The sequence below is a fragment of the Canis lupus genome, chromosome 30 (genome assembly GCF_003254725.2).
Source record: "Canis lupus dingo isolate Sandy chromosome 30, ASM325472v2, whole genome shotgun sequence".
NCBI classification, from domain to species: Eukaryota; Metazoa; Chordata; class Mammalia; order Carnivora; family Canidae; genus Canis; species Canis lupus.
This window is the reverse complement of record NC_064272.1, coordinates 8129096-8147697: the sequence shown is the minus strand read 5'-3', so window position 1 is coordinate 8147697 and position 18602 is coordinate 8129096. Positions and strand designations below refer to the sequence as shown.

At 51.4% G+C, this 18602-nt stretch overlaps 1 protein-coding gene across 2 annotated transcripts; it reads right to left on the bottom strand.

The window, feature by feature from the left end:
* Positions 1–416: 416 nt before the first annotated feature.
* On the bottom strand, positions 417–13382 carry SPINT1 (serine peptidase inhibitor, Kunitz type 1). Of its 2 annotated transcripts, none has more exons than XM_025473159.3 (11): positions 13237–13382; positions 12424–12942; positions 4702–4829; positions 4351–4489; positions 4088–4258; positions 3887–3913; positions 3437–3562; positions 3273–3323; positions 1894–2064; positions 1665–1712; positions 417–1317 (listed from the first exon to the last, which is right to left on the bottom strand). In XM_025473159.3, exons 2-11 carry the CDS (start codon positions 12857–12859, stop codon positions 1097–1099), a joined length of 1518 nt encoding a protein of 505 aa, XP_025328944.1. In that variant the 5' UTR covers positions 12860–12942; positions 13237–13382; the 3' UTR covers positions 417–1096. The 2 variants fall into 2 exon arrangements, with proteins under 2 accessions (XP_025328944.1, XP_025328945.1); XM_025473160.3 differs by having other exon boundaries at positions 13150–13365.
* Positions 13383–18602: the final 5220 nt, after the last annotated feature.

Below are 18602 nucleotides of genomic sequence, written 5' to 3'. Positions count from 1 at the left end.
GTGGTGGGCAGCGGAGACAGTGGTCACCTGGGCCCCCACACAAAAAGGAGTGAAGATAAGGACCAGGGTGCAACCCCGTGCTCCCTCCCTCCCTCCCCTGAATTCTCCAGTACAGGCTCAGTTAGGATCTGACCCAGCTACTGAGCAGGCTTATTTACAGGCTCCAACCAGGAAGAAATGCTACTACTGGGCAGCACTACAGCCTCCCCGGGCCCCTTCTACCCTGGCCCTCTCACCCCTCCCCTCTGGTGGTCAAATCTGGCAATTCTTTCCACCCTCAGGGGCTGGGGCAGTTTCGGGAAGGGTGGGAAAACCTGCTAAACAGGGTGGCCAAACCTGAACCGGTTGTACAGGGCGGTCCCATCTCCCCCCAGCAGCCCTGTCCCTCTCCTGGCCCACAGAGCAGAGGCAGCAGCCTCACAGAACCAACCATTTTATTACACTGTGGGTGTACTGGGGCCTGTGGAAGGCAGGGGAACGGGAGGGGTATGATACCTGAGAGCCCTGGGGCATGTGGGGAGGATACAGCACATCAGGCACCGCAGGCTAGGCCAGACCAGACCAGGCCTCACTCTTGGGCCAAGGGAAGAGGCTGCCTCTTCCCACTCCTCTTATCCGTCCCCATGGCATTAAATAAACAAAAAAGCAACTCTATACAGCACAAAATATACAGGGAGGTCCTCCCCCCACTCCCCCGCCCTGGACCATGCAGGGTGGGAGGACAAGCTTTGAAGGGCAGGACTGGGGGTCCTTCAGCTTCTGACATTGTTCCAAGCCCCTTCCTGACGCCACAGGGTGGGGACAGGCAGCTTTGAACAAGAAACAAACTCCAACTTCTTCTGAAATCCTAGGCAGACAGGTCCATCTGTGCATGGAACCCTGGGCTCAAAGGTTTTCTGTTCCTCCCAGACCCTGGAGCTTTCTCAGGAACGAGAAGCCTAAGCTTAGTTAAGACATCTCCCAGGCTGGAGGAGTCTGGTCCCAAAGTCTTCCCTAGCCCAGGCTTCCATCTTGGCAAGGAGGAAGCAGAGGGCTAGGCAAGAGCTGGAAAGAGCCTGTGAGAGCCTTAGGTTGAAGGGCCAAGGCAGCCCTAGCTTCAGAGGGGCCGAGTTGTGTGGTTATAGACCAGGTGCTCCGTGTCCTCTGTGGTGGAGACTGTGGAGCTGGCAGGGGTAGGCGGTTGGGGGTGGTGGTGGTGGCTGTGGCGGTGTCTGTAGAAGCTCTTTCTCTGGTTCTTGAAGAAGCAGTAACCCAATATGACCACCACCACCACGATGCAGGTGACCAGGAGCACTGCAATGACCACTTCCACAGAGCCTGGAAGAAGGGGCGTAATGGAGGAGAGCTCCCAGGGCTCAGCTTGCGTGCCTGCCCGCACTCTGTGCAAAAGGGACCAAGTCAAACAGGTGCCAGGTGTGGAATGACCTCCAGCACACGAGCAGCTGGGCTCAAGGAAAAGCTTGGGACTCTGGTGGCAAACACAGGACACGTGCTCTACTGTGCTTCCTTCCTCTACCCATGGCAGGTATCACCACGGACTGTGGCACTGTCCCTTTAGCCAACCTCAGGATCCTCAACTCAGGTTTAGGCGGCCACAACCAATCATGTACAGTTGATCCCTGACAGGATAGCTACTCACCCATGAGAGAGCAGACCAGGCTTACCTATGTTGGGAACAGGGCTTTCGCGCCGCAGGCCGAAAACATCCTTCTCTACAAAATCATGAGGAGAGAAACAAGAGAATACTAAAGGCTCGGAGATGGCTGCTCCTCAGTGCCCCCAGACCACCCTCTGCCACCCTGTTCCACTGCCATTCCAGGTACTCTGATGAACTGGGACCAGAGCAGAGTGCCTTTCCCTTCCCCAGCCTCTGCGCCCCACTGCCCAGCTCACTGGAGATGCCACGACAGGATGCAAGACACTGCTGCTCCTCCTCAAAATTGTTCTTGTTGCCATAACAACCACCATAGGTAAAACGGGCGCAGCGTTCACTGAAGGGGTTGTAGTACCAGCGTGGGATGTTCTCTAAGCAGAGGCCTGTGTCTGGCAGGTCCACACAGTGCCCTGGGGAATAAGGAGCAGGCCAGTGGGTGAGTGAGTCCATGGGGGGGGCCTCCCTGCCACCATCCACCAGGCTCCACATGGTTGCTGCTTGCCACCTCCTGAGCTACCTCATGCTAGTCTCAGTGAGGGGCCCCAGCAACAGCTGGCCTTTCTGTAGTTTTGACAGAAGCAAAGACAGATAGATGCTGGACGACAATTTTAGGCGCAAAAATACCCACACTGACTCACGTAACTACTTTTTTCAATTTTCTTTCTTTCAGCTTTTCCAATTTTGTTAAGGTCTTGGCTTTCTCTCCAGGACCAGATGGTCTTCCCCCCGCCCAAGGATTTATTTATTTATTTATTTATTCATTCATTCATTGGAGACACAGAGAGAGGCAGAGACACAGGCAGAGGGAGAAGGAGGCTCCTCATGGGGTGCCCAATGCAGGACTCGATCCCAGGACCCCAGGATCACGCCCTGAGCCAAATGCAGATGCTCAACCACTGAGTCACCCGGATGGTCTATCTTTTCACAAAGAAGGTTCAAGGTCTGAGCCCTCGTAGGCAACAATGTCCAGCTAAAATTTATTAACATTGTTTTATTACAGTTATTTTAATAGTTAATCTGGATCTGCAGCATGTCATAGTGGCTTTCCATGTATGCTAGTGATGTGAAATTTTCTTTAATACAGTAAGTTTATTTTTATTTTTTAAGTGTTATGAAGGGTTTTTTTGTTTTGTTTTGTAAACCAGTTTTTAAATTTTATTTATTTATTCATGAGACACAGAGAGAGAGAGAGGCAGAGACACAGGCAGAGGGAGAAGCAGGCTCCCTGTAACAGGCCTGATGCAGGACTCAATCCCAGAACCCTGGGATCATGACCTGAGCCAAAGGCAGACGCTTAACCACTGAGCCACCCAGGTTTCCCTAATACATTAAGTTTAAAAAGCATTTGAAAAAAAAAAAAAAAAAAAAGCATTTGATATATAGGAAAAATGATAAGTAAACAACATCTCAGTGATATGCTGGCATGGTTAAATCTCTGAAGGTGTTAAGAGGAAGCCCAATGCTTAGGAAACACAGAGCTGAAGAGAGCCCAGGAGCCCGCCAGCTTTCTACCCATAGCCTGGCACACCCAGCACACTCCTCGGGCACCCTGGAGCAGTGCATAAGGATGGCAGTGCCAGCCTCTGTCCTGACCCATGGGACCCAGGGAGGCTCTCACCTTTGTCACTGGGGAAGTGGATGTTCTGGAGCTCCTCGAAGCCACTGGTGTCTGCAAAACTGAAAGGTCAGAGGCCCAGGCCCCACGAGGGTCTCCCGGGGTACAGGGTGCACAGTCAGGCCTCCCCTCCGCAGCCCACCGACCTTCCCTCTCCCAGTCCTCACATTTCTCACAGGTGGCCTCATCGGAGGCATCAGGGCAGTCGGGAGTGTCGTCACACTCCAGGAAGCTGTCGATGCAGCAGCCGTTGCGGCAGCGGAACTCAGTGGGGTGACAGGTGCCAGAGCACACTGGGTGGGGCAGGATGGCGTTGAGGGTGAGATCAGGCTCGAGCATAGGTCACCGAGTACCAAGAGCCCATCATCTACCTGGCCTTCTCTACCCCAACATGGCATTATGATGTGTTCCCTGCTCCCCTCCCAGCACGCCCCGAGCCCTCCTACACACAAACTGGGCAGATCCTAACAGAGTGGGGGGCTGAAAGAGGTGGGGTGCTTGTGGTCCTTCCATGTCCAATGGGTGCAGGAATGGGCTGGGCAAAGGGAGGTGGAGCAAGAACAAAGACATGACCTGACAGCAGGGGTGAGGTTGATAGGGAAAGGAGCAAAGCTCACCTGGACGGTGCCTATCCATGGAGGGGCCTGGGAAAGAAAAAACAGAGGAATGAGAGGAGTCAGGGCCAGGTCCCGGCAGGGACGAGCTGATGGGGGTGCCTGGGAATGGAGAATAATCCTGGCCGCTGCCCTGAACAGCAGAAAGACCACCCACCCAGAGGGAAGTCGCCTAAGTCCCAAAGCTGCCTCACAAAGGCCCACCTTGCACATCCCGGCAGGCTAGCTTGCACTCCTCTTCCCGAAGATAGTTGTTCTTATTGCCCAAGCAACCTCCGTAAACGAAACTCTTGCAAATCTGTTCTTTGGGGTCGTAGTACCAGCGGGGGAAGGAGCCGCGGCAGCGGCCCACCTTGTTGGATGCGAGGCAATATTCTGGGGGAAGGAAAGCTTGTGAGGGGTCCCTGTGGGGCCCCATCAACAGAGGGGGCTGGCTCCAGGTTCTGTCCCCCCACCTCCTCCCTCACCTTCTGTCTGCTTGGCAGACAGCACAGTAACTGTGACGTTGGCCGTGCTCTCTGGCTTGTCTGAGTCAGCCCCTGTCAGCTGGAACCGGTAGGTGCCTTCCTTGAGTCCCCACAGCTTCACCTGGTCCGGCTCACTCTTCTATACACAAGAGTAGCCATTAGGCCAGAACCCCCAACACCCTTCAGCTGCCCCAGGTCCTCTCAGCCACATAGCCCCCCATAGGGAGGGCAGAGGGACTTGGTATTAAATGGATCCTCAGCTTCTACCCATCCCACCCACCTGGAACCTCAGGTTGGCCTGTGGCCCTGGAGAGCTGAGATGGGGGTCAGGGAGCCAGCCCAGTGTCTCACCTCTATTCTGACATCCGTGTCACCCTGCAGGAGGTACCAATCTGTGTTCTCCACACCCTTCAGCACCAGGGGTTCCTGGGGCTGTACCTTCAAGTCTACGCCTGCCCAGGACTTGGGAATCCGGGACCCTGAGGAGGAAGGTAAGGTCAGGTCAACTCTCCCTGAATGGACCAGAGCTCTCCAGAAGTGGGGAGCAATGTGGACCACATGCACACGGAGACCAACCTGGGACTCAGCAGCCTGCCTGGGGCTCAAGCAGGGGCTCACAACTAAATCAACATCCCACTCTCTCCTTAGATATGTCTTTGGTACACTGAAGGCATTTTTAATGTTGTAAATCCTACTTTCAGAAGCAAAATACTGAATAGCATGTGCTATTTGGTCCCATTTAAGAAAAAAATATATATGGGAGAGGAGCTTATTCCCATTTTCTATAATAAGCAAGTACTTGTGCTAATTGCTTTTTCTTTCTTTTTTTTTTTTTTGCTAATTGTTTTTTTTAAAAAAGGCTAAAGTAAGGGGGCACCTGAGTGGCTCAGTCGGTTAAGTGTCTGCCTTGGACTCGGGTCACGATCTCAGCGCTCTGGAATCAAGTCCCCCATCAGGCTGCCTGAGCCTGCTTCTCCCTCTCCTTCTGCTGCTCCCCCTGCTTCTGCTCTCTCTCAAATAAATAAAATTTTTTTAAAAAAATAGGGGATCCCTGGGTGGCGCAGCGGTTTGGCGCCTGCCTTTGGCCCAGGGCGCGATCCTGGAGACCCGGGATCGAGTCCCACGTCGGGCTCCCGGTGCATGGAGCCTGCTTCTCCCTCTGCCTGTGTCTCTGCCTCTCTCTCTCTCTCTCTGTGACTATCATAAATAAATAAAAATTTAAAAAAAAATTTAAAAAAAGAAACATTCTAATTTATAAAAAAAAAAAAAAAAAAGAGTTAAAGTAACAATATTTTTGAAAAGCCAAATACATAAATATGTAATTAACTACTACCCCTCATTCTGCTGGTCTGGATTGCTGTTAAGAAGCCCGGCCTGGTAGAAGTCTGAAGCAGAGAGTCCCTGGGCAGCAACGTAGCAAGCCTTGGTGGCTTTAGTCATAGGAGGAGGGTGCCTTTACCACCTGAGATAGACTCTGCCTCTCCTTACAAGGGGTCTCTCGGGAATCACACCCTCCCTCAACCTGACAATGCCCGTGACTGAGGCTTCCTCCAGTGGCAAGTTAGGGGCCAGATGAGAAACAAGCACAGGGCAGGATTCCTGTCTGTAATGGAATGAATGGTGGGACCCAAAATATAAGGCTATGTCTAACTCCAGAATTTGTGAATGGGATCTTCTCTGGAAAAAGGGTCGTAGCATAAGTAATTAAGTTAAATATCTCCTTATGAGATCATTCTGGATTAGCTGGGTAGGCCAATCCAATGACACGTGTCTTTATAAAAGAAGAGGAGAAAACAGAATAAAGGAAAGCCATGTGAACACAGAGGCAGGGACTGGAGTGATGCAGCCGCAAGCCGAAGAATGCCTGGAGCCGCCAGGGGTGGCAAGAGGCAAGGAAGGAGTCGAGCCCGCTCTTCAGAGAGACCGTGGCCCTGCCAACACCTGGATTTTGGACTTCTGGCCTCCAGAACTGTAAAACCATACATTTCTGTTGTGTGAAGTCACTCAGTTTGTAGTAATTTGTTTCAGCAGCCACAGAACTGATACACTGCCTTTGAGGGGCCTCCAGTCCAGCTGGGCAGATAACACCAAGCACCAGAAAGCAAATGCAGAGAAGAAACGCACCAAGATAGAGCAAAACACGGTGTGTGTCCAAGACAAGGAAGTGGATGCACAGAGGGGGAAGAGGCCACAGCAAGTTAGAGGAAGGATGGAAGGCTTTCTGGTAAAGGGAGAAAGGATTTTTTAATTCTTTTGTTTCCGCTTTTTTTTGTTGTTGCTGTTTGGTTGTGGGCAAGAATGTGCTGCGTTGTTGCTAACAGCAGAAAATGCGAGCAAAGGTCAGGAGCTGGGAATTTGCAAGGCAGGTCTGGCTGACATGAAAAAGGCCAACGGGGCGAGACATACCTCAACGGGCCCTCAATACAGAGCCAGAGCACGTGGACACAGCAGAAGTGACATTCAAATATTCAACAGCTGGCGCTACAGGAAGGGGTCAGGCATAGCCATGAGCAGTGGCACAGACGTTGACCTCCTAGATCTGTGATCGAGGTCCAGGAGTCTGAAGGGGGGGTCCAAGCGCCTGGGCAGCAGGGGCACTCCTGAGCTCCAGGCAGCAGCTAGTTACCCCTCCTTCTGGAATGACTTCTACGGAGGAAGGCCAGAGAGTGGACTGGCACTGCGGTTCAGGCATGTGCGAAGGGAGTAGTCTGAATTAGAGGGATAGCTAAGGGCATGGGAAGGACGATGTGAGAAGTGTGCTGGACACACTTGAGGTTTCCGTGTCTGTCAGGCACGGTGAACTGTGCAGGAAGAATTGGGAAACAGGCAGAAAGGAAAACAGATCTAGAGAGAACTTGGGGGTTGAATCAGAGACGTTGACCTTGAGAGGCGGAAGACCAACAAAAGAAGTGACCAGAAGACAGAGGAAGTGTGCGTGCGAACTCCTGAGCGGCCAGAGTTGGAGAAAGATATGGAGTTGTGTCTATTAACAAAGCTGCCGATAGTTTAATGTGTGCTGGCCACCACATATCATCTCCCTGCATCGTCTACATTAAGAGTTGGCAAACTATGGCCTGCAGGCCAAATCTGGCCCACTACCTATTACACTTTTAAATGGTTGAAAAAGGGGCATCTGGGTGGCTCAGTGGTTGAGCATCTGCCTTTGGCTCAGGTCATGATCCCAGGATCCTGGGATCGAGCCCTACGTCTGCCTATGTCTCTGCCTATGCCTGTCTCTGTCTCTCTGTGTCTCTCACTAATAAATAAATAAAATTTTCAAATAAATAAATAAATGGTTGAAAAAAATCAAAAGAAGAGTATTTTGTGTCATAGGAAAAGCACCTAAAACTCAAAAAGATTTTTTAAAGATTTTATTTATCTACCTGACTGGGGGGGTGGGGAAAGCATGAGCAGAGGGAGTGGTAGGCAGAGGGAAAAGGAGAAGCAGGCTCCCCCAGGAGCAGGGAGCCTGATGTAGGGCTCGATCGCAGGACCCTGGGACTACGACCTGAACCAAAGGCAGATGCCCAACCAAATGAGCCACTTAGGCGCTCCTAAAACTCAAATTTGTGTCCATGAATGGGAATAGCTTCACTTACTCGTTTAGATATTGTCAAAGGCTGCTTTCATATTACAGGAGAGCTGAGTGGCTGGGACAGAGATTGTATGGGCCACAAATCATAAGATATTTCCTATTTGAAACCTTTTACAGAAAGTTTGCTAATCCCTGGGATGCCTGGGTGGCTCAGCGGTTGAGCATCTGCCTTTGGCTCAGTCTGGGCCTGCAATGGGCTCCTCACAGTCCTTCTGCCTCTCTCTCTGAGTCTCTCGTGAATAAATAAAATCTTTAAAAAAAAAATAAAGTTTGCTAATCCTGATCTATGTTATGTACCTTCCTAACCATCCTGCCACAACTGCATTCTTGCCCCTTTCCAGATCAGAAAACTGACACAAGAGAGGTTAAATGACTTGCCCAGGGTCACTCAGTTTTTGAACAGCAGAGCTGGGATCTGAACCGTGGTCTGACTCTATAGCTCATGGTCTTTCTAAAACTCTGTGCTACAGTTCTCCCACCTACTTAGATTTTGATTTTTTATAATCTCAGGTTTTTTTTTTTAACTTAGGTAATACATGTATATATGAAATAGACAATTCAAAAACACAAAAGAAAAAAAAAAGTACTTAAGAGTTGGGGCACCTGGCTGGCTTAGCATGGGACTCCTGATCAAGGGGTTGTAAGTTTGAGTCCCATGTTGGGGGTAGAGATTACTTAAAGAGTAAAATCTTACCCCCAAAAAAGCATAAAAAAGTAGTGAGAATTAAATCTTGTCTTTTCTTAACCTTTTTCTCCTTAATCTTTCAGGTTCATCTCACCAGAGGCATCTGTTCTTACTTTTTAAAAATATTTTATTTATTTATTTATTTATTTGAGAGAGAGAGAGAGAGAGAGATCATGAGCAGGGAGGAAGGGCAGAGGGAGAAGCACACTCTCCACCGAGAGGGGAGCCCAATGAGGGATTCAATCCTGGGGTCATGACCTGAGCTGAAGATGTTTAACCAACTGAGCCACCCAGGCACCCCCATTCTTACTTTTTATATGTGTGTGTATGTGAATATCAAGAGATAGTATTGAATTCAGAAGCATGCAAGTTCATCTTCCTGTTCTCCCCACGACACATTTTGGAAATAATTCTGTAGCAACATGTAAAGAGTCTCCCTTATTTTGGGTTGCACAGTACTCATTATGTGAATGCACCAGAACTTACAACTTGGTTAGCCAACACACCAGTCTTCTCTTGATTTAGATTCTTTTTTCTTTCTTTTCCTCTTCTTTTCCTACTAAGAGCTAAACCATATTGTCTCAGGTTTATTATTATTATTAAAACAGCACTACCATGTCCAATTATAGGATGTGTTGACGGACATTTAGATTGTTTCCAATTCTTTCCTATTATAAACAATGCTACAGTGAGTAACTGTTAAGTTGGTTTATGTACATATAATAGCTGCAAGATGAACTCCTACAAGTGGAACTGTGTTGAGGGTTATGTGCATTTACAGGGTTTTCAAAAAGTTTTTATTTATTTATCCATTTAAGTAACCCCTACACTCAACGTGGGGCTTGAGCTCATAGTCCCGAGATCAAGAGTCGCGTGCTGTTCCCACCGAGCCAGCCAGGGGCCCCCGTTTACAGTTTGGATGAATACTGTCAAACTGCCCTCTCTTAAGGCTCTACAGAGAGTTATGCCAAGCCTAAGAGTGAGCTGAAAGGAAGAAGAGAAGGTAAAGAGATAAGAACAGCTGGTAGGAGGTTGAGTCACAGAGATTCTTTTATGATGAGGCAGAGAAAGCAGAGCCAATGGGGAACTTATAGAGGGTGGACCCCAGGGGGAAGACCGGGACACACAGTTGACAGTGAAGGGTTGGGAGGGGAGAGCTTCCACAGACAAATATGTCAGATGCAGGTGCAGAGGCCTAGAGGAATGAGCAAAGGCTCATTCCTGGCTTCCAGGGGTTGGGGGGAAATAAAACCTGAAGAGCACGAAAGAAAAGCACCTGTCTGGACCGAACCTGCACACTGGTGGCTTGGCCGGCAATCAGTAAAGTGTCCAACAGGGGCAGGTTCTGGGGTGGCTTCTGAGAGACAAACCCCCAGGGGTGGCTCCCGCCTTACATTTTTCAGAAAGTCATCTGCTGAAGACAAGACCACTTGGCAGTCAGATAGGCTAGCCCCACCAGCCCCAAGGGTGGACTGCGGAGTGATGGGTCAGGCCTCTGGCCGAACCAGCAACAGCCATCCAGCCCCAGGCCCTGGGAGCAAGGGGCAGATGCCCCACCCTACCACTCCCTACTTCCTATCCCCAAGAGGGCAAAGGGCCAGAGGGGCAGTAAGGCCAGCCCCTCCCACAGCTGCCAGGCATCTCCTGGAAACACAGGCTCCACCTCCTAAGCCACTCACTCCTCCAGTAGAAGGAGGGGGCAGGCAAGTGACTGGAGAGAAGGAAGGAGCAGGGTGCTTGGGAGGCTGTAGGAATCTAGACTGGACTGGCCTGGCCACAAACAGGGAAAGGGGAACAAGCCAACCCACCCTGGGGAGGATTTCTCTACCCAAGGCAAAAGTAAAAGGTTTAGATGACCTGAGCACCTGCCCACCTTGCCTGTCTCAATCCAGTGGAGCCTCCAGGATGGCTTTATCCTGTTCTTTCCCATATCCAACCTCTAGCCAGACTCAGCAGAGAATGGACTCCTCGATACCAAATAGCTCTCCCCACCCCGCAAAGCACTACAGCACCCTTAAAATGGCCTGGAGCTCACACTCAGTTCACATCCTACCCGGCTCCCTAAATGACCCAGGAAATCCCCACTCCACCCTATGTTGTGCCAAATAGGCCAGTCCAGGGTGGGGTTTTGGGTGGGGGGTGTTCCAAATGAGGAAGGCTGGTCCCTAGATCATGTGGCCCCATGCAGCTCATCTCCCTGACTGGAACCCAGAGTTTTAGGTTCTGGCCCTGGAGTGGGACTCCCATGGACCCTGCATCAGAGCAGGAAGATACAAGCAGCTCAAGTCAATTAAAGTCATCACCACCTACACTCTCTGCTACTTCCTTGTGGAACGGGCTCAGGCCCTGGCCCAGTGGGATTCAGAGATGGTGCCCACTCTCCACCTCCTGCACCCAGAAGTCCCATCCTACCTCTCCAGTGGAGCCAGGAGAGCTACTGGTAGGATAGGGAGATGAGTGGGTCCTTAACCTGAGAGAGAGCCTGGCCCAGGAAAAAGCTGGAAAGTCTTTTTTTTTTTCCTACTTTCCAGAACTGAGCACCAGCCCAGACCTGGCCTCTGAGTTCCCCGTCTCTGGTTCTATCATCTGCTGGGCTGTCTTGGGTGAGAGTGCTAGGTTTCCACCAAAAAGGATGGTCTTGTGTGGAAAAACAGCACGGGACTTTTGGAGATCCTGCCTGGGCTGAGTCCCACGTCTCCCATTTATGGGCAGTGCTATCCTGGGCAAATTATTTACCACAGGAGTCAGTTTCCTAACTTAAAAGGTGGGATGACAGCTAATAGCACCCTTTTCAGAAGTAGTTGTCGGGAGGCCTAAGTCAGAGGTTGAGTGGCACAGCAATCAGTAAACTATAAAGTGCTAACAGAAGTTATCAGTTGTGACCCATCCCTGCCCTGGAGCCCCACTTGGCCAGAACAGCAGGCAGAAAGAATGGGGGAACGAAGGTCCCTGGCGGGGCCCTGATCCCAGCTAACTTCTCAGTCCCAGGAGGAAGGAGGAACCTCCACTTTGCCCTTATCCCTTGAAGTAAACAAGGTGAGCAGACCTGGTAGCTTAGCTACCACATCCTAAGCTGGGAGAGCCCTGCCTGGCTCACCAAGTACACACACACACCTGCCTGTACAGCTGACATCCCTCCCCTACCAGGTATACATACCAGTGGGCTGACTCACTGGGCAACCCTCCTCACCCCCACCCCCAGAGCCTCTGGCTACAGTGCCCACAACACCACCCCTTCCCCTTTGAGGTCAACCTCTGACTGGGCTTGTTCTTCAGCATCTGGGGTCTGGCCACCAAAAGGCCAATAGGTGGGAAGAGGGGGTGCAAGAGAGATGCTAACCAGTCCCAGTCCAGTAGTAGAGGAGCAGACTATTCTTGCCCAGGCTCACTTGACAGAGCCTCAAGGTGCCCAGAACAGTGCTTGGCCAGGGGTGTTTAGCTAGTAACCTGGTGGCCTCCAGACAACTCACTCCCTGACTCAGCCTATCAGGGTCAGCAATCGGGAATCCCGAGAGGAGCTGCCTCCTCTCTCCCAAACGCACATCACGAAGTACCAGCCCTTTCAACATCCCGAATTCCGGACCTAGAGTTTGGGCTCTAGAGTATTCTCTCTCCCCATTCACTCACGTAGGCTGCCCTTTTGTGTACTGTTTATACCGCCTAGTCCTAAGGAGTCGGGGCAGAACGAGGCTGTCCTCCTCACTCCTTTCGGATGCTCGCCTCCCCCAGGGCTCCAAAACCAGCCCCCTTTCGAGTCTCCCTACGTCCATCCAACCCGCTCCCCTCGTCTTACCGCCGAAGCCCTGGGTCCGCAGCTCGCGGTAGGAGCGGTAAACCTCTCGCGTGAGGTAGTTGATGAAGCCCTCCCTGGGCGCGAACTTGCACACGAAGTTCTGCTCGTAGAGGCAGTTCATCAAGAAGCAGGCGGCAATGGCGTCCTCCCCGCCGTCGGGCTGCAGCTCCACCAGCGCCAGGTTGCAGCTCTGGGTGGTGCAGCAGGCGCGCACGCAGTCCCAGCCGCGGCGCACGGTCGGGGAGCCCAGGAAGGTGGCCCCGTTGCTCACCGAGGCCTCGGTATCGAGCACGAAGGCGGGCACCCCGGCGGTAAAGCGGTCCAGGCAGGCGGCTCCCGGGGGCGGCCCGGCCTGGGTGCCCGCGAGGTGGAGCGCGCACAGGAGCCACACGGCCAGCGCTGGGGCGCGGGCCCGAGACGAGCGGACGCAGGCCATCGTCCTCCCCGGGGCCGTCGCCCTCCTCCCCACGGGGCTCACCTTCACGCTGCGGGCCTCTGGGCTCCGAGGGTGCTGGCGACCTGACAGAGGGGAGGGGGCGCGCGGGGAGACAGCGGGTCGGCCGGAGGCTTCGAGCCAGCGCGCCGGCCGGCGGGAGTCGAGGGCAGGGCCGGGGGGCACCGCGCGCGGCGGGAGCGACGGGGGACGCCGGCCCGGCCCTCCCACGCGCGCCGCGGTGAGCCGGCCCCCGCCCGACGGCCCGAAGGACGGCTAAGGAGCTCACGTACCCGGACCCACACCGCAGCACAGAACAAAGGGCCAGACATGCTCCGAGCCCGCTCCGTCCCCGCCTCGCGCTCCGGGGCCCGGGTTACCTGCGCAGGTGAGCGGGGTGGGGCCGGGCCTGCCGAGGTTCCGGTCCCGGCTTCCTGCGCGGCTCCGGCCGCCGCTTCCGCCCCGGTGCCGGGTGCGCTGGGGCTCGGCCGCCTCCCTCCCCAGGTTTCTGGTGAAACTGAGTCAGTGAGGCCGGGGCGGGGCGGACCAGAGCCCCAGCACCGCCGGCCCCGCCCACACGCCGCGACCGCCGCGGGCCCTGCCCCGCCGAACTCCGCGCAGCCGCCGCCCCGCGGCCCCCCTGCAGGTGCGGGCTGCTCCCCGGCTGCGGCTCCGAGCCCCGGCCCTAGGCGGCGTCCCTCCAGGCTGCTCCACGCCCGCGCCGCCGAGTCCAGCCTCGCGGCGGGCCCCGCGCCCAGAAGTGCAGCCGGATCCCCGGGCCCCGGGCCCCGATCCCCGATCCCCGATCCCCGATCCCCGATCCCCGGAGGCGGCACGGGCCGGGACGCTGCAGCGAAGTCGCCCACTCGGGGGGCGGGCGCCGGGGGCGGCTGCCTCCCGCCTCCCTTTCCGGTCGAGGCCCCCATTCCCAGCCCCGGGCCCGAGGCGCTGGTGAAAGGGCTGGGGGAGGAGAAACGGGGGAAAGCCCGACACACAGGATCTCGCCGGCGCCGTCAGCCCCCGGGAAATCATTTCCATCTCGTGGCGGGAAGAGATCCCCAAAGCTGTGGGGCTGCACCTTTGAGAACTGGAATCCGGGACGCCTGCTCCAGCGTCACCGCCCTTGCCACCTCCGGGAAGCCCTCCTTCCTGCCAGAGTGAGCTACAGGCGATTCCCTCTTCCATGCTTCCCAGATGGACCTGCAGGAGTCCCATTTGGTTTGAGGTCCTTCTTTATCTTGTACTAAGACTTACATTCTGGCTCTCTGTCGGAGTGGAGTCCTTGTTAGCTCACTGTTCTGCTGCCTCCTCCCCTGGAACACAGGTTCCGTCTTCTCTCCCACCAAGAGGGTGCTCCTGGCCAGGAGCTGGTCACCTGCTTCTGGGAAGCTAGAGGTTCCAGCTCACCAAATTAGTTGAGATAATGACCTTCACAGAACCGAGGGCTCCTTGAAGAGTGGGCGAAGAACTCCTTTTAAAGACCATTCCTACAGAGCAAGATTGGTCCTAAGAATGCTCTTCCAAAAAAGAGATTCCACGCCTTTTCACAATGACTTAACAAACCCCGCCCAGTGGAACGTTCTTCCTAATTTCTCATCTAGAGGAGCTTTACCTACTAGGTCCTCTAGCCAATCCTTTGATCATTTTCCTGGCTGAACTGCAACATCCCCCCAGCTGCCTACAGTATGGATGTTGGGGGTGGAATCTGGGGTCTGTCCTTCTTTGCATTTTCTGCTTTTCTTCCACTGCCCCAGGCACAGTGGTGGACATAGGGCAGTGATGTTATGCTGGGAATGAAGCAAATGATTGTGCAGTTACTGAGAAGAAAGGGTTTTGTTGTGAGTTGATTTCTGCCTCCCCCAATACCTTATACACACAAGAATCCTAACACAGGAGACTATTACCTTATGCTAACATTACACAACCATAAATTTATCATTATATCCATCCACACCATTACAAAAACCTATATTTATCAAGCACTGACAATGCCCAAACCCTCAGGTTCCTAAGCACTTCCCACACATTGCCCCATATACTCAAACCAAGAAAGCAGGTTCTATTTTTATCTTCAATATACAGATGAACAGACAGGCTTCGACAGGTAATGTGGCAGGTGGCAGAGTAAGATTGGCGTCCAGACAGGCAAATCCCATTGCTTTAGTGCCTAAACCCTGGGCTTTACTGCCTTGCAACTCTGACTTCAGCCAGACCTTCCACCCTCACCACAGATTTTACTTGCCTAAAGCATAAACTCATTTTCAAGTTTCAAGCAACCACCCTTAGTTAAGATACTAACCAATGCACTTGACACAGATGATTGCTTATGCTCACAACCACTCTGAGAATAGTTTCCATTTTGCAGAGAAGTTTACTAGCTCCATCCAGGTCACAGAGGGAAGAGCAGGAGGCAAAGCTGGATGGGGGTTGAGTATGTGGCCTTTAGACTCAGGCTCCTGGGTTTAATTCTCATCTGCCACTTAGTGTCTGTGTGGCCTTTGGCAAGTTATCCCCTCTGTGCTGGTTTCCTTGAACACGATGTGGGGCCTTGTAGGTTATTATGAGGCTTAAATGAGCTAATACAGATCAAACATTTGATACCATGAGTGCCCAATATATGTTACCTGAAAAGGGTAACAGAGCCAGGATTTTATTCCAATCTCTGACATCAAAAACCGTACTTTTCCCACTACCTTATGCTGCTTCCTACATATTGAAAAGAATAACTGCACGAGACAGAGGAAAAAAGACTAGGATAGTCCACCCAAGTGGTGAAAGTGATGACATTGAATGGTGGGAAGATGGGGTAACATTTTCTTTCAATCATTTCTCGTTTTTAAATTACTTTCCAAGTTCCGTTTAGTGAGCAGGGAAGACTTCTGTAATGAAGACAGAAATATATCATGACAACCTCTACATAAATCATATTTATCCCCAGATCATTCCTCTCTCCACATTCTCTCCTGGCCTCATTGTCCCTGCCACTTTGGAGTTATCTGTGCCCCCTGCCTTTCCTTGCAAACAACCAGCCAGCTCCTGGGTCCTGACAGTCTTCCCTGGGAATGGATCCAGATCAGATTTGTCCCTGATTTGTTCAGAGACACAGAGAGAGTGTGCGGCAGAGGTCACCTCCAGACTTCAGGTCTCTTGACTACCCAGTCTTGAGCTCTTTACATGATTTTGCCCTGTCTTCCTGCAAAGTATTCCCAGATTCCTAATTTTTTTTTTAAAGATCTTTATTTGAGAGAGACAGAGGCAGAGATAGTGAGAGAAAGCACAAGTAGGAAGGAGAAGAAGAATTAGGCTCCTCGCTGAGCAGGGAGCTGGATGTGGGACTCCATCCCAGGACCCTGGGATCATGATCTGAGCTGAAGGCAGACAGTTAACCGACTGAGCCACCTAGGCGCCCTGGTTTTCTAATTGTTTATTGCAAGCCCAAGAGGAACTGTCTGGATGTGTTAACTCTTTTGTTAGACCATGTGGCTTACCCTCCTCTGTGAGGCTGGGGAAGAGTAGGCCTGGGTTTCTGCTACAGGCTTCATTCTTATTTGCCATATCACTGGTACCAACCATTGCTCTTAGGATTGGGTGTTTTGGTGAGAATATTCAGTCCCTAACATGACTGCTAGAAAAGGAACACTGAGTGCCTTGTCCCAGATGGTGATCTGATGGTTTCTATAAGTAGGTGTGCTGGGTTGTCTACAAAGCTGGCCAGCAAAGATGGTAGACCATACCTCACCCTCCTGTGTGTGTACACTGCTCCTCCCACCAAGAGGTGGTGTCTATCTTCCCTTGCCTTTGAATCTCTTTTCCTTTGACCAAAGGACATACAGAAGTGGTACCCTGTGACCATATGCTTGCATTTTTCCCTCTTAGAGCCAGCTGTGATATAAAGAAGCTTGACTACCTTGCAGTAGAGAGAGGCCCCCCAAAGAGAGCCAGCCCCTGGACGATGGGAGATGTGGAGGGAGTGAGAGGCATGCAGCTAATCTCACAGCCACCCTGGCTGAGTGAAGCCATCTTCTAGCCAGAGGCCCAGTTGAGCTCCCTGGCAGAGACCAGCTGCACCTGCCAAGCCCCGCCCAAGATACAGAGTCATGAGTAAATAAGTGGTGGTGTTTGTGTTATACATTTACATTTTGGGGTGGTTTGTTATATAGCAATAGTAACTGCGATAGAGGGATATTTACAGAATAAATATTAGTTTAATTATTTAATGATCATAAACAATACATTTTATAAATAAACTTCAGTTTGGTTTTTAAAAAATACTTTTTTTTAAAAATTTATTTATGATAGTCACACAGAGAGAGAGAGAGGCAGAGACACAGGCAGAGGGAGAAGCAGGCTCCATGCACCGGGAACCTGATGTGGGATTCGATCCCGGGTCTCCAGGATCGTGCCCTGGGCCAAAGGCAGGCGCCAAACCGCTGTGCCACCCAGGGATCCCTAAAAAATACTTATTTATTTGAGAGTGACAGAGAACATGCCCATGAATGGGGGAGGGGCAGAGGGAGAGAGAATTCTCAAGCAGACTCCCAGCTGAGCACAGAGCCTGAGGTGGAGCCAGATCCCAGGACCCTGAGATCATTCATTACCTGAGCCAAAACCAAGAGTCAGACATTTAACCGAATGAGCCACCCAGGCCCCCCCTAAATAAATTTCAGTTTTAATGTTCTAAGTCAAAGCCCATGAATTCTCTTGATAATGCAGAACCAAAAATTTTTAGTAAGGAATTTGGGGGAAAGTAATGCAATATTTTTCAAGGTGAGGCCACTATCATTGGTTCAATCTTTTTTTTTTAAATATTTTATTTATTTATTTATACATGAGAGACACACAAACAGAGAGGCAGAGACATAGGCAGAGGGAGAAGCAGGCTCCAGAAAGGGAGCCCAATGTGGGACTTGATCTGGGGACTCTGGGATCATGCCCTGAGCCAAAGGCAGACGCTCAGCTGCTGAGCCACCCAGGCATCCTTATTCAATCTTTATTTTAAAAAGATGGGTCCTCTTGGATAATACCTAAAAGAGGCATTTTGAAAGAACTCTACTAGTGTCAGAAATGCTCACACAACATTCCAGTGTGGTAGGTGGTCTTTAAATGGCTACCAGTGGTCCAGACCTGCTGGTATCACACCTTTGTGTAATCCCCTCCCTTTGAGGGTGACTGGGCCCAGTGACAGGGCTTTTGGTGAATAGAATACAGCAAAAGTCATGGGATGTCACTTCCTAGATTAGGATACAAAAAGACTGACCTCCATCCTGCTTGCATACCATCCTCCTCTTAGAGCCCTGGTTCTAGTGGAAGCTAACTGTCATGTGGTGAGTAGTTCTCTAGAGAGGTCCTTGTGGCAAGGAACTGATGTCTGTGACCAGCATCCATGGCCAGCACCTGACTTGCAGCCTTCTGAGAATCCCTGCCCCAGAGGAGCCAGCTAAGCCACCTACTAAAGCTGTGATATAGTAAATAAATAAAATCTTTTAAAAATAAAAATACAAAATGAAAATATAAACTTATTTCTTGAATAATAATAATAGTATTTAAAGTTTCCCAAATAATTACATATTGTATATTAGCATTTTCTCAACTGTGTTATATTTGCATAGATAAAAGATTAGAAAGAAATTTGCCAGAATGTCAGTTAGCAGTGGTGGTTTTTATGTGGTAGAATTTGGGGAATTTTTAATGTTTTAGAAAATTCAGAAGTGTTTCTAAAATGATTGTTTTTCTTTTATAATAAAAA